General features: G+C 32.1%; 1 protein-coding gene across 6 annotated transcripts in view; it reads right to left on the bottom strand.

The window, feature by feature from the left end:
• LOC131037732 (diacylglycerol kinase 1) overlaps window positions 1-15,373 on the bottom strand; it is a 101,571-nt gene extending 86,198 nt beyond the window's left edge. The window contains exons 1-2 of one of the 6 annotated variants that reach the window (XM_057969918.2): window positions 15,260-15,373; window positions 15,018-15,149 (exon numbers count right to left, since the gene is read on the bottom strand). Coding sequence is in view for 2 of the 6 variants with exons in the window: in XM_057969915.2 (XP_057825898.2) it covers window positions 7,665-7,681 (17 nt within the window). In the remaining 4 variants the exon portion in view is untranslated. Of the gene's footprint in view, window positions 1-5,253; window positions 5,401-5,618; window positions 5,789-5,862; window positions 5,958-7,664; window positions 7,986-14,149; window positions 14,242-15,017 lie in introns of those variants that run through there. The other 5 variants (XM_057969919.2, XM_057969915.2, XM_057969921.2 and 2 more) reach the window with 5 other exon arrangements.
• Window positions 15,374-16,386: the final 1,013 nt, after the last annotated feature.

The raw sequence follows: 16,386 nt of genomic DNA, 5'->3' as shown, positions 1-16,386 counted from the left end.
AACATGTGCCAAAAAGAATTGTAAGCAATAGAGATTGCATATTTGTCAACACTTTTTGGCAAGAGTTGATGAAGTTGGCTGCAACAAAACTCGATCATAGCATTAGCTATCATCCTCAAACATAGGTGTGACATACACCACATATCATGAGCATAGGTGTGACTCCTTTATATGGTTATGAAGCTTCCACATTTGTTGACTTGATTTTTTCTAATTTTAAAGCACCAAAATCTCTTGAGTGGGCTAAAGAGAACCAAGATATTATGACCCCTTTCAAAGCTTTATATGGTTATGAAGCTTCCACATTTGTGGACTTGAGTTTTTCTAATTTTAAAGCTCCAAAAGCTCTTGAGTGGGCTAAAGAGAATCAAGATATCCTTAAGGCACTTAAGGATAATATTCAGACTGCACAGGAACAAGAAAAGAAATATGTTGATTGCCATAGAATTGAAAGGTATTTTGAGGTGGGAGACATGGTATTTTTGCGTCTTCAACCTTATAGACAATCCTCATTGAAAGTAAGTGGAGTGGAAAAGCTTAAACCAAAGTTTTATGGGCCTTTCAAAGTCATTAAAAGAATTGATGAAGTAGCATATGAGTTGGAGCTGCCATCTACAAGCAAAATCCACAATGTATTCCATGTGTCATGCCTCAAAAAGGCTCTTAGACAGTTAGTGATTTCTTCTACAAAATTGCCCCATATGGATGAAGAAGGTAACCTGATACTCATTGTAGAAACAATCTTGCAAGTAATAGAGAAGAAACTCTAAGAAGTAAAACAAATTTTGAATATCTAAAAAATTGCCTTTGGAGGATGCAACATGGGAAGGAGAGGAGATTGTTAAGCATCCTAGTCTACAAGCATTCCATGGATGGGAGAACTATAACATCCCCAACTCAAGCCGTGAGGCATTGGTTGACCTTTACTTGGATTACCCAAGAGGAAGATGACTTAAAGCATCACCAGTTAAGTGTTAGTCTTTGGCTTGTTCTCTATTCCATTCTAAAGTTGTGGCACATCTTTTTATGTAACTTAAGTGATTTTAAATTGTGGGCACATCTTTTTATGTAACCTAGTGACTATTAACCTAAAAACTTAATACTTCCCCCTTTTTGAATTTAATGACTTAAAAGACGTACTTTAAGAGATTTTTATCAAACATGTGCCAAAAAGGTGAAGGTGGTGCTGGAGAATAATGAGCATATTGGCTCATTCTTTAGGTTTTCATTTGGTGCTTTAAATTGAACTTGAAATGAATTATGGCTGTGATTAATCATTCTTTTGGGAGTCAATATATAGCTTATTAGGGTTCTCTTGGAGCTTATTATGTGATAAGGCTTTTCTCTATTGCTGCTGCAATCTATTGGCTTGAGGCTTGAAACCGTTGAGTAACATTGGTTTCAAAAAGATCAACAGACTCCGTTGAGTAACCTTGGTTTCAAAAAGATCAACAGACTCCGTTGAGTAACCTTGGTTTCAAAAAGATCAACAGACTCCCCTAGTTAGTAGGGTGTGTTTCGGAGGAGGCGATTTGGCCTTTGGGTCTCTATCACATCATTTTCAGAGCTGCCTATTCATATCAAGTTTTGGAGACCATTGAGGTGTGAGTCAGAGATATCAGAATCAGATTTGGACACCCTACAGAAAGATTCCGGCATTTTCCTAAGCATTTTTTAGGGTAGCATCAGCAAGGGCAAGGGTGATGTGTTTTAATGGGCAGTTTTAATGTGTTTTTGTAACTTTTTTGTTAGAGAATTATATTTAGAGTAATGCTTTTTTTGCTTACGTTCACTTAGTTTGGCTTTATTTAACTCCTTTATGCTTGTTTTAGTTCCCCTAATATTAAATTAGGGCTTCTCTTGCTTTCTATAAAGCAAGTCATTATGCATTGTTTTAGTCATTCTGTAATCTTTGCTTTTGAGGAATATAGCATGTCTTTCTCGCTGCTCTTGTTTGTGGAAGGTGTCCTTATTTGTTGTTTAATCTTACAGACTTGTATTGCAAAATTCAACATTTTTTTAATTTTAGAAATTTCTATAAATTCACAAAAAAATAAGAAAATTATTCTGCATATAGATCTGAGTTTGTTGAATGTTTATGTATTTGCAAATAATATTTCAGAATTTTCTATTGAATATTTTTGGAGATATTGTTGTTTTTCCTTTATCCCTATTTGAGGATATTACATATGCCCCAGTGCATATATATGCATACATGTATGCCACTGGTCCTCATAGCAGCTCAATGGAGATCATCACTATATCGATTAAAAAGAAAGTGAGAAGTATAAGGATAGAAGATAACATTTAAACTAAAAGCATTGTATCAAAATGAGTTAACAAAAACACACATATATACCCACTACTGATTGTAGTAGCTCAATGGAGCTCACCAGCATATCAATTGCAAATAAATTTTACAGTATGAAGATTGAAGAGAACCCTATGAGCTGAAAGCAATTTATTAAGAAGAGGTGAACTAAAGGCAAGGAAAGGAAAAATAAAAGCAAATAAACACAAGTATAAATGTCAAGGATTTATTTATAGCCTTGAAGAAAAAAAGAAAAGCAAATCAATCATACTGGGCTTTCTAAATATGATTTTCAGATTCCTGCTAGCAAGATTATTTATTCTGACTGGACATTAAAAATGTTTCACAGATCAGATCCATTATGATCTGGAAACTGCACATATTACAACATGATGGAGAAATTAGATGGAAGTGGGAGCAAAATTAAGCTAGTCTGACTGGGTGTGCCACAAACCAGAAAACAAGGTAAAAAGAGAGTGATTGGAGTGATATCCAGTCTAATACATAATCTTAGGTAATAAGTAGCAGAAATGTTAAATGTATAGATCCTCAATCTAAAGACATAGTGAGGCTTAATTTCTCTCTAGATTGAGCAGATAAGAACTATTATAGAAAGGAAACGGCCTTAGAATTTAATGTGGAATTGTATAATTTCACAAAACGCCTTGTATATGAGGTAAATAACAATGTGGAGAAATAGCTCATTATATCTTCATGGAGATATTAGTTGGAAGAGAAAACTGAATACTAGAAAGATAATCCGACTGAGAACTGAGAAAAAACATTGATATATATGTATACATGTATGTATACTATTATATTGAGAAAATGGCCTTCGTATTTAATGGTGGAATTGTACAATTTCAGAATGGGCCTAGTAGATAAGGTAAACTACAGTCCGGTGGAAGAACTCATTATATCTACAAGGAGAAATTAGTTGAAAGAGCAAACTGAATATTAAAAAGATGATCTGACTGAAAACTCAATAAACCATTGATATGCATGCACATGTATCATGTATGTATGTAGACCTGATCATTACAGCTCTATCTCAATGGACCTGATCAGTATATAGCTCCATCTCAATGGACCTGATCAGTATATCAATTACAAAGAAATTGAAATACAGCAATAGAAAGAACCCTATGAACTGAAAGCAATATATCAAGAAGAGGTAAACTCAAGTCAAGAAAAGGCATAGCAAAAGCAGATCCGAATACAAAGATATGTTGAAGCTTTATTTCTAGTCTGAAAGAAAAAAGAAAAGCAGATCAATCACATTGGGCTTTGTACTCATTTTAAAGTGGCATTGCTAACCAATTACGATACCCTCTATCAATTGACTAAAAATCATAGAACCTTGCAAGGATTAATTTTTACCTGGAAACCCAAAAGTTTAAGAAGACAAGATCTATTAATACTGTGGACAAGGGTGTTTCGCTCCAAAAATTGTTAAGCTATTCGGATATTGACTACATACAGAGCAAGAAAAGGAGGAGCTAAAATGAAGCAAAACAAAAGAGGCAGCGGAAACTAAAACACTTCAAAGGATGATTTTCAGATTCCTGTTAACAAGATCATTTATTTCTAACTGTGCATGAAAAAGTTTTCACAAGTTAGATCCATTGCTGTGCCTATTAAAACTTGATGGAGAAATTAGACGGGAGAGAAAATAAATACAGGTCACTCTGACTGGGTGTGCATAAAACTGACAAACAAGGTAAAAAAATGGGAGGTGTTTAGAGTTATATCCAGTGCAGAAAATTATTTTAGGAAATCAGTGGTAGAAATGAGAGTGTGTGCTTACAATATGTACAATTTCAGAAGTTTTTAACATCAGTGTTTTGAATCACACTTTATTTCTATCTTCATTCTAATGACAGATCATGTGATGAGATTTTATCTTATGTCATTTGCTTCTTGTGTCTTAGGTTATTTAATGTTTGTTGTTTCATGTCATAGGATTAAGACACTTATCATGAACTTGTGTCATCCTATCTCTCTCACCTTGTCCATATAAGCAAGGCTTCTCTTCCATGTAATATCATCTTGTAAATATTGTATCATTTGATTGGTAAAATACCATCTTGTTGTGTGAAAGCTGAAAGGTTATTTGATGTTGCAAATTTTGATTGCTCACTTCAACAATAAGAACCATTATGGTGAAGAAAGGGCCTTAGCATTTAAGGGTGGAATTGTATTGTTTCAGAATGGGCATTGTAGATGACGTAAACTACAGTTTAGAGAGAATGGCTCATTATATCTCCATGGCGATATTAGTTGGAAGAAAAAACTGAATATTAGGAAGATTATCTGACTGAAGAAATTAAACTAGGAACAAACAACATCAAACACGAACAGCAAAGAGTAATATCCATTCTGTCAAATGGGATGTGCACAAGTGGTATATGAACAGGGCTTTCAAACTGGAGACCATGATCGAATCCCTAGGAGACATATTATATGCTTATCACCATTACGTACCCATATTTTACGAATGCCAGTAGTAAAAAGATTTTAAATTTATAAACATCAAGATTAAAATATCACCGATTTGAGATTAACTACAGCTTCTCTATTTTAGAAATGTGAGTAGCAGAGAGAATTAAATTTAGGAACTGCAGGAAAAAAAAATTTATTGAGCATATGAGATTAGCAGATCTCACAATATGGAAAAGATGTCTTCAGAATGTCAGGACGAGGGATGAGGAGACATTAAATTTAAGAACCTGGCAACAAAAGTCACTAAGATTACAAAAATTTAAGCGAGATTTAACTACGGTTTGTTAAAGGTGGACCTGGAAGCAATGAAGATATTTTTTTCTATCTATTCTAAGCTACACATCTACAGTCCCCAAGCAATTAATTCCCAAGCCAAAACAATCAAACAAAACCGGGAGAACTTATTTATTTTAAGCAACGATTTTCTTCCATTCCTGTACCTGACGAACCTAGCCATATATTTTAATGCAATAATCAAGACGATTCGATGGAGTAAGGTTATTAAGCACCGTCAGCTACGGTAAACGTCTCGCAGACAAGCAGCTGTCTTCTTTTTTGCAGGAAAACTCGAATCTGGGCCGAATTAATTAAAACCCTCTTCCTCGCAACTCAATTAAAGATGAAATGAAAAGAAGAAACCACCTCGTAGGACACTAAAACACCGCGTACAAACTCCGACCAACTTATATTCTATTTTAAGTTCTTTTAGATATAAAGCAAGAAACATTATGGGTAATCCACACTCCACAAGGCTTTATCTTACTCAAAAAAGCACGGTGTCGGGTCAAAGGAATGGATCGCTTACACCAATTGTTAATTATGGTGAGTTGAATCATACGAACAAGTTTATGTGCGGACCAATTTCTTCTATTTCTTCCCCAGTTCCTTTTCTTTCTTCCCCAATTCCTCGAAAATGCTAATGTCAGATCATCCTCAAACAGCGCAGTTTATGAGTTCAACTTCAAACCTGAGAAGCAACGTTCGACTAAATTGTTTTTATTCCAAAGATTCTTCATGCGTTTCGGGTTTTGTTTCCAAGAGTATCGCACCTGTTAGATGACAACGCCTTAGATAACAGAACGCTGAACGCCCTTTCTTTTCCTCCTCCTCAGAATGGATGCGATTATCTTTTTGGAAGAGGCGAGATCAGCAAAATATATCCGTTTATCCAATGGAAGTTATTTAAAACAAATCTTTCCTGCTTTCCGTTAAAAGGTTATTTAAGATGATTGCATATCCCGAGTGGAATAATAAAGGTGGAGAAGAACGGTCAATCGACCTTTCCCGTCAAAAGCGGAGTCCCATCACCAGAAAAGGCGTGAAATGAAGCACCAGACACAAAGCGAATACTCGCCGTTGAAAATTGGTGGGACAACATAATTGTCCAATATTTTCGATGCAAGAAAGCTGCACACATTGCTTTCTTATTTATCTTCGATATCCTACCGTGACATCCCTATTTAATATGAAAACAATCTAAATGAAGAAGAAATAATTATTTTAACGTCGATTAGACTAAATATTTCTATGGGCCAAAATGTAGCTTAACAATTTTACAAGACCTATTAAAGAAATTGAAAATGCCATAAAATTGAGATTGTCCATCCCTTGAATTACTGGTTTCTAAAATGTCAACAAAATCTTTCATTTTGTTTCGGAACTTGGCTTTTTTATTTTAGGCAAATGTTGAAATCCATGAAATCTACTGGTAGTCAGTAAAGAAAAGCATGTACAGCTCAAAAAGCTGCATCTAAATCTTCTTTTCCTTCTACATCTTGGATCTTCTACCTGTATATCTCAATCAACAAATCTGCAACTCTTATTATTTTTTCTTCTTAAAAAGATTATTCAATTTGTTCACTCTTAGTATCTTAATATAATTAATTAGAATATTCTTGTAAGCTGAAGACTCCATGATGTAATGTCATTCTGTCTCCATAACTTCTTGCCTGCAATAACTACACCTATCTGTCCACTTCTCTTTAAATATCATCCATCTTCTAATTTCATGTATCTATGATTTGTATTTTCATTGATAGAATTCAACACTGTGTTACAAAAACACATTTCCCCCCTCCGGGCCCAAATCCCCCATCCCCGAAACCCGTCCCCAAAACATTTTCCCCCCGTCCCCCGGCTTCTATTGTTCTCAAATTGCACGACAAAAGTTCAAAAACATAAACTGGATGCTACTATTTAACCAAAAAACTGTTAAAATGCTTCTGCAGTGTCAAAGACTTTGGCAGGGGAGCCACCATAATTCTCTCTGCTGGTGCCAGAGACAAACACACAGAAACATATATAACCAAAATGATCTTCTCGAATACAGCATTTTCTGTTCATTGCTGTTAGTTTCGAGGGGCTCAGGACATAATTCACAAGTTAAAAGTTCTTTCCAAACGAAGCCGAGGCGCTCCTTCCATTTTGCATAAATTTACAACAAATCACAGGCTAAAGGGGAGGAAAATCAAAGACGGCCCAAAAATGAAGTCAACACAGCCAGCAGCATTATTTGAGGAAATACAGTATAAGAGATCTTAAATTAAAAACCCTCCCTAAAAAGCCCCTTTAATTCAGAATGCAAATTGTCGCTAACATCTACTTCAAATCCAGGACCATAGGCCACTAGATCCTGCTTCTATAATCCCACAAATGGATTCTACCCAGCACACATTTTAAAGGGCATTAAATCTAAATCCTCGGTAGAATTATAAGTATGGTAATCTAGGATAAGACATGCACTCCACACAAAAGAAGTTGCAGTCACAACCACGAATTCTTGAAAAGACAATATATCAAAAAAGACCTTGGAGAACTTATTGAGAATTTTGATTTTCTCAGGATTTTGTACCTGGTTAGTTTTTCCATCAGTTTTTATACAACAAGGCTAGAACAGTCAGTCACCAGCTACAGCGAATATGTGGCGAGCGCTTCTGGAATTTTTGCAGCCCGGAGGACTCGAACGCCAGCTGAATTATTCGATCACAAGATTTCTACATTCTTTTAGCAGTCTCTGTATATAAACCTAGGCCTAGTTGGGCTTCGTTAATAGGTTTAAATTGTATTTGCAATCCATTTTCCCGGAAAGGGGGCTATCAGCACACGCAGCCGGCGAATGATATAATTCTTATATTTGAAATTGGCCGCGCAATTTCACGTGGTCTTTTTGGTTTGATCTTAACGGACGCGTATTGAAATGCTTTAATGCCATACATCCGTTTTCTCGGCGTGTAAATAATGTTGTCTAGGTAATTTCATAGGCAATGAGCGTACATTTTCTAAGTCATTTCCGCCATTGAAACCCACTACTTGGTCAAACATTGTCATCTGCATTTTATTATTGGTTCATAGGACCCATCTCCGAGGGGGAGAATATTATTTTTGTTTTGTATTGGTTATATACTAATGGCTTTATTTAAAACTTAAAAATAATAAGTATTACATTTATATATAGGGGCAAAAAAATTGTTCAATAAAAATTAGAAACATTTAATTTGATGTGTTTGCAACACTAAAATACATGAAAACAAAAAAATCATTTTATTATTTTTTAATTATATAGTATTTTTATTACAATAAATATATAATAACATTTATATTTTAAAAAATCTATGGCAAATACAGTGATATATGTCAAATTTTAATAAAAGTTAAAAATAATAAGTATTACATATAAGTGCAAAAATTTTGCTGAATAAAAATTAGAAACATTTAATTTGATGCGTTGTGACACTAAAATATATGAAAACAAAAAAATCATTTTATTATTTTTTAATTGTATATTATCTTTGTTACAAAAATATATAGTAGCATACTTGTATTTTTAAAAATCTATGACAAATATAGTGATAGATGTTAAATTTTAAAAATAAAATTAAAGCAAAGAAAGCAATCTTTATTTAGTTATTTTTCTTAGTTGTCATTTGATGTGTTTGTGACACTAAAATATATGAAAACAAAAAAATCATTTTATTATTTTTTAATTGTATATTATTTTTTTTACAATAAATATATAGTAGCATACTTATATTTTAAAAAATCTATGACAAATATAGTGATAGATGTTAAATTTTAAAAATAAAATTAAAGCAAAAAAAAAATCTTTATTTAGTTATTTTTCTTAGTTGTCATTTCTAATTGGATAAGGAAGAAAAGAGAGCCTTTTCCTTTTAGTTTTTCTTTCACCATTAAAATAAAATAAAAAAATTGTTCTAAGAATCCATTTTTTTCTCACTAGAATAAAAATATAATGATATGATTATATAAGAATAATAATATTGATATAATCTTGGGGATGACCTTAGAATGGAGTGGTTCGCTGCTAGCCTCCTCCAGCCTCCTACATGGGAGGTCTTCTGATATACGTTTGAAATGTTTACAGCCATTAGATGGAAAACAACAAAAATATCACAATATTTTATTTATATTAAATCTTATAATAATATTTAAAAACAATTTCATTTGATAAAATACAATGTTTTTTTATAATTAAATACATAAATTCTTCTTTATTTTAAGTTGATTTTATTGTTAAAAGTGATTTTTTTAAAGACATGGAATATTTTTTAGTTAATATATATCTATTTGGTATTTGATATATTTCGAATAAATTAGAATTGAAAGATAGTTTTAAATCTAGATTTTAGTTTTTTTTAAATAAAAATATAATTTTATTTAATTTATTTATATTAGATAATAAATGTTTATGAATTTTAAAATCATAATTTATTACAATTTTAAATTTAATTGAAAGCTTAAAAAATATTGTGGTGATTTGATTAGAAATAGAATTATACTTAAAAGTATTTAAAATATTTATTATTAATGTCAAATTTATAATAATCCTAACTATAACCCTTATAATACCTAATTATGGTTCAATTCTAGTAGGTGCATAGATAACCAATTTTAAAAGAAAAAACCACAATTGTAGTTAAGTTATTAGACACAATACAATCTCTAAAGATCTAATCTAAATAATGTGAGAACATACCCTAACTAGCACTACATTATGCATCATTTAACATATGATAAATCTTAAGGTTGGGATTTGGATTGTAATTCAATTAATGTAAACGATGTTTGTAATCTATTAATTATATTTTTTAGGTACATGTTTTATTAACATTTTAGTTCTAATAAATTTTTAAAAAATTGTTTTATTTTTTTTAATTATTTTTTAATTTAAAATATTTATTATTTATTATAATTTTTTAAAATTATTGTTTTTATTAATATTTGGATTTTTGTATATTTTGACTTTGCATTTAGTTTATTATATTTTTATTTTAGATTAAAGTTTGAAATTTAATTTTAATTATTTATGTTTTTTTACGAAATTACAAATAATAATTAAAAGCTATTAGAATTAATTTAATTGATAATTATTCATCTTATGAATTTATTTCTCTATCCTCTATCTGTCTCTCTAAATCTTGCTCACACGCTCCTTGTTACTCCTCCCCACCTCTATCTCAATATCTCTCAAACTTTCACACGCACCCCTTGTTTCTCACACTCTATCTCTATCTCTCCCCCCCTCTCTACTTCTCTCTATTACCTCCTTTATCTTGATCTTGCTCCCTCTAGCTCTATCTTCCCATCTCTTCCTCTCCCTCTCTATATATATCTCATTATCTCTATCTTTCTTCTATTCACTCCATCTCTCCTACTCTCTCTATATATATCCTTCTATCTCTCTCTATATATCATTTCTTGTATCTTTATCTTTTCATGTCTCCATCTCCTCCTCTCATTGTCTTCGTCTTTCTATCTCTATTTCTCCCTCTCCCTCTTCCTCTCTCCTTCCATCTCTCTCTATCACTCCCTCCTTTTATATCTCTCAGCTTCTCCATCCTCTCTTTATTTCTCTATTTTCCTCTCCCTCCCTCTCTACCCATTCATATGTCTATCCCCCTCTCCACATATTGCAAACGTAACATGATCATGTTGGTAATGGAATCTAGTTATCTTCCCGATTCAAAGATTTTTTTTAAGTCATGTTTGGATCCCTATAACTAGATGCATAGTTTATTTTAAGCTATCACTTCTTGATTGATACCTTGATTGCACAAACAACATCAATTTTTAAATGACCTACCAATTGAACTTAAGGACTCAATAAATGTATGCATAATACACCAATTTTTTTCCTAATTAACTTTCCACACCTCTTCGGCATGCCCATTGCACACCAAAGTGTGATTGCTAGTTTATTATCAATTTAGAAATTTAAGATTTTTGTTTTAGAATATAAATATCTTGAATATTATATTTTTGAGATTATAAATGATTTTTTTTCTTTTTAGAATATTTTGAAAGTTATTTTATCTATTTAGAAAATTAAGATTTACGTTTTTTTAATTAAAAAATCAACAACAATAAATTTTGTTTTATAATATTTTTAATGAACATTTATTTTAAGGTGCATTATTTATATTATTTGTATTAATTTCTTGTTCATATTTTATTTACTAAATTTAATTCATATTAATTTTTTACAATAATTTTACAATTTATTATATTAAAATAATTATTTTTAAAAATTAAAGTAAAAAAGAAGAAAATCAACTCTGCAACTTGTACGAATCCAAGGAGGATGTCCTGTCACCTTCCTCGGATTTTGAACTAGTCTGTTGGAGTTCGCTTGTGAGGTCATCGTGGTGTCTTATCGTGTGATGCATGTCCTCTTCCCCGTGTGGTTTTTAATTTTGAAGGGATTGATTTTCTTTTTTCACCTCGTGTTTGCCTTTGTCGTGCTATGTCCTCTTCTTTATTTTTCTTCTTCCTTCGGCATGCTTGTTTTCTTTTGTGCCAATTTGCCTCTCGACTTAGGTTTCGTTTGTGCCCTTTCATTGAGGATGCTCGTGCGAGATTGATGGGTAGTTTGAGTAATGAAGATCCCTCTTGAAGGAATGATGAGAATGGCATCATTAATAATGAAGGGGGTTTGGGAAATGAGGTCGTCATTCCGCATAAGGAAGAGCATGAAAAAATCTCTTACAAGGCAGTGGTTTCAGAGCATTCGACCACCATTTGTCTTTCTTCTGCATGTTTTATTGGATCCTTTTGCAGGCCTGAGCGCATGGACACAGAGACCGCCTCGGGAGGAGCCGCAACCGATGGAGATAAACGTGAACCCAGGGTTGATAGAGCGACGGATGACCCCGGAGGAGGAGGAAATGGTAAGTATCGTCCTCTCGGGTTGAAAACCCTCTCCCTGTCGCCTAATGAGGATATGGTTAAGGCTATTAGGGTCGAGCAATCTCGTTTAAGAAATATTGCAGTTTTCTGCATGGATAGAGAATCGTTGCCTTCGAGGAATTTTCTTGATGATTAATTAAATTAATGAAAAGTCAAGAGACATGAAAGGAAAAGTTGTGACTCCCTTGACAATGAGATATAAAAGGGAGAAGAAAACCTCATTTGAGAGGGGGGGATAATTTGTAAATGAGAAGCGCAGATCTGATTTAAATAATAAGTGCAGATCTGATTATGAAAGGTTGCGTCCCTTTCAAAGAGTAGAAATAATGAAGAGTTATTTCAAAGGGTGCTAATGGTGAAAGAGTATGTCTCTTGCCAAAGGGCATACATGATGAAGATGTGTGACCTCTCCCTCAAATTGAGAGATATAAAGGGAAGGAATCAAAAGCATCTAGTGACATCACCATTGATCAGATGAGATTAGAATTGTTATCAAGTTACAGGCAGTAACATTTGTGTTCTTGGCGGTATGCATGGGAATGTGCTTAATATGTATGCTTAGTATATGAAGCCTGATAAAGTTGTTATGCAGAAATCTAGTAATAATATTGTTATAAACTGCAATATGTATGACAAACATACTTAATTTCATATATATTTATAATACATGAGAAGTTATTGTACTTATAGTCTAAATCATGTTATTATTGTCAGTATTTAAGAAGATGGGGATGAGATATTCCAAAGAGGGGCAGTCTAAATCCAAGCAATAGGTTAAGTCCCAAGATAGGGTGGGGATTAGTGATCCATAAGCCTTGAGGGTATAGACCCAAGATAGGTAAGGGCTTGAATCTGTAAACTTTGAGGGAACCTATTGTAGTTGGTCTCTAAGCGCTTTGGTAACATACATAAATCCTTCTCCCTTAAAACTGAAGTAGTAACAAGGTCTGATATCTATATTAAATATGATATTAATCATCTAATGAGGAAAATAAATAAGCACATGTTAATAACTAATCGAAAAATATCAATCAATTTAATATGTTGAAATAGATCAGGTAGGGGACATTAAAATTGTGTTGTGCAAGCCATGTGATATAGTGTAGTTAGGATTGTGCATGTGCTTATACAACATTTGCCTTGCATCTCCTTCAATCTAAAATTGGTCAATGCAAACGATATAGGGGAAAGGACCCAACAATTGAGGGTGTTCCAATTCTTGTGATAGAAGTTGTTTTAATACCCCCATACTTGTTGATTTAATGTTCAATTTTTGTACAACATTGCACCAATAGTTGTGACTTTAAAGTTGTTATTGTTGATGATGAGTACCAATAATTGAATGAAGTATACACTTTGTTGTAAAAAGCAACCAATCATGTGATGCCATATTAGTTGCACAAGTATTGGGGCCCCTTTTGCATGCCTATTGGTCTTACCTTTTATGGGGGTTGTTTTGGACACCTTGGCAAAAATAATGCTGATGTGGCATCATATTTGATGATGTGGCCCTGAAACCTTAGTTATAAGGAGGGGACTTGCCAAGTAAGTTGATGTAAAAAATTGAGAGTGATTTGAAATTTCCATGTAAGATTTTGAGAAGTGCAAAGTTAGGGTGCACAACTACTAGGTCCTCTCCCCTAGTAAGAGTTGATTTCTGATGTGTTTTTGAAAAAGCGTGTAGTTTCATTCAAAATTAATTCTATCATTGAAAGGATTTTTATTAATAAAGCAACTTGTACATCGTCAAAGTAGAGTAAATGCTTGATCATTAGGAAATATTTGATATTTATCACATGAATTCGTCATGTTATATCTATTTTGATTGGACATTATAAAGCCACTCATATACAACTAGCATTATATTAGAATGAATCTAGTAAACATTGTAAAGTGGTACAATTTGAGCCCCAGATTTGTTAATTGCATTAAAAAAGTACTTAAAATTTTGAACATACTAAAAACATGAGCTTTTTTTAACAAATATATAAAGAATGAGACATAATTAAGACCTTAATCTATTAACGTAAGAAATTGATATATGAATAGAGGATTTATTACCATAGATATAATACTCCTCATTAGAATATAAAAATATTAAAAATAAATTTAAAAAATAATTATAATACTTACCAACCAGTAGCAACTCTTTTTTGATATTGTTGTAATTGTAAATAACAATTCCGTTTTTATATCTTTGTAATTGTAAATAGTTTTTTGCTTTTCTGTAATTACAAACTTATATTAGATTGTATTTTTTAATTTAAACCAACTAAATCAAAACATTATAAATAAATAAAAATATGAATATATTATTTACAAATTACAATGCACCATAACTTTGATGCAAAAACTCTTACACAATTGAATTTAACAACAACAAAACATTGACATAATGAATTGTGAGAATCTAATATCATTAATTTAAATTGCAAAACTGACTAATAAATCCACAACAATTTGGGGTTCAAATTCCTCTACTCTAATAAATCCACAACAATTTGGGGTTCAAATTCCTCTATTTTCAAGGAAATTTTCCAAATTTAAATGCTCAATAAAAATAAATAAAGCCCTATATTAAGAATTTAAAAAAGGGCTTTACATTAAGAAAAGGCGTAATGCTTTACACAAAAATTACAGTGCACAAAAGGTCTTTACATTAAGAAAAGGCGTAATGCTTTACACAAACTTACAGTGCACATCTCAGATCTGGAGACAACCATATGTTTCAAAAGGTGGACATCTATAGCTAGAGATAAATTTGTACGGCAATTTGGCTCAGTGAAAGGCAAATTTGGGGAAAATTAGTTGCAGAGACAGGCCATATGTAGGGCAAATGTTCAGATCCCGCCATAAGTAACAAGTAATTCGTAAAGCTTCCATTTTATCATGAAATTTAAGAGTTTTTCGTACTCTGCATTCTAGGTAGTTTCTAACCTAAAACTTCATTTTTAAGTTACAGTCAGAAAATTTATGATATGACAGAGAACGGATCACTTACCGCAATTGACAGTGGCGCAGCGCTGATTTAATTTTCTCGCAATTCCCTATGCTCTGAATTTTCTTCAATCTCTGTCTCGGCTGCTGAATTTGCTCCGCAATTTGATTAATGCTGGCTTTTCGCTCTGGAGATCTGAAAGCGACGGACAATTCTCCGTAAAGATAGAAAACAATATAAGGCAAGAAATGAGTCTACCGTCCCCTTTACAATAATTTCCTGTCAAGTTCATTCTATTAAATTACGGGAGAACGCGTGAAGAAACATTTTCCAACCACGAAGGATGCACGCCAATCACGTGTGAGAAGGATAATGATAAGGTAAAAATGGATCGTATACCAATAAAGTGCAACGTTGGGTTTGACATTTTAGTCTTCACATAATAAACAAGTTTTCATTCATTAATAAAGAAGGAAGAAAAAAAATGTGTGTCAAGGAAGCCTGTTTGCAACAATCAATTAGTGGTGAGTACCTGTATCCGTTTTTACCGTGTTATAGTAGTAGTAAATGTATATAGCGTATTTTTTTTAAGCAACCAATAGATAAGTGTCATTTAGTGGCGATCATATGTATTTATACTATTATAGTAATAGTAAATGTTTTGTGGTTGTTTATTTCTATATTTAAAAAAAGAGCAATCGTCTGATTTCCATATAAAATGGTATATATCCACATAACAGGACAGTTTTTGGTCAGATTTTTTCAGGTTTTAACAATATTGCATAGGGAATTATGAGGATTGGAATGGTAAAATCTAGACATTTGATTAGATTGTGTGAGTTTTTTTCATCAACGTTCACACTATATGATGGAATGCTAAAAGAAATGAATGGTAAAAACTGCATAAAAATCTATCTCATTATTATGTGGAGATTAACTACTTCGAAAAAAATTCTAATAGCTTCGCATATTTTTAAATGAGGTCCCATTTTTATATTATATTAATTTAATAATACATATTTAATATCAAATATTATAATTTTATGTTAAAAATATTTTTAATGAAATGTTTTATAGATCTGATTGTATTAAATAATAAATTTATATAAGTATTAATTTTCTATAAAAAGAAACAGTTATACTTTGTATGTAGATAGTTCAATCTTTAAAATAATAAAAAAAAAAAAATTAAGTAAAAATTACACTTGAGATAAAAAAAAAAAAGAATATGGTTATAGTACAAATTTGTTACTTTATGTTACAATTATAAAGTCATATTGGTTCATCTATTTAAATTGGGAGTTATTTATGAGAACGATATGGGATTGAGTTACACTTTGAGACACATCCAAGATTCAATGATCAATCTTAAGGTGTGTCTACTATTAGATATTTTTAAGCAAATATGTTATGGCTACGAGTGTTCTATATA

Source organism: Cryptomeria japonica, chromosome 6, assembly GCF_030272615.1.
Source record: "Cryptomeria japonica chromosome 6, Sugi_1.0, whole genome shotgun sequence".
NCBI classification, from domain to species: domain Eukaryota; kingdom Viridiplantae; phylum Streptophyta; class Pinopsida; order Cupressales; family Cupressaceae; genus Cryptomeria; species Cryptomeria japonica.
The sequence above is the reverse complement of the archived record's forward strand: the minus strand, read 5'-3'. Positions and strand labels throughout refer to the sequence as shown.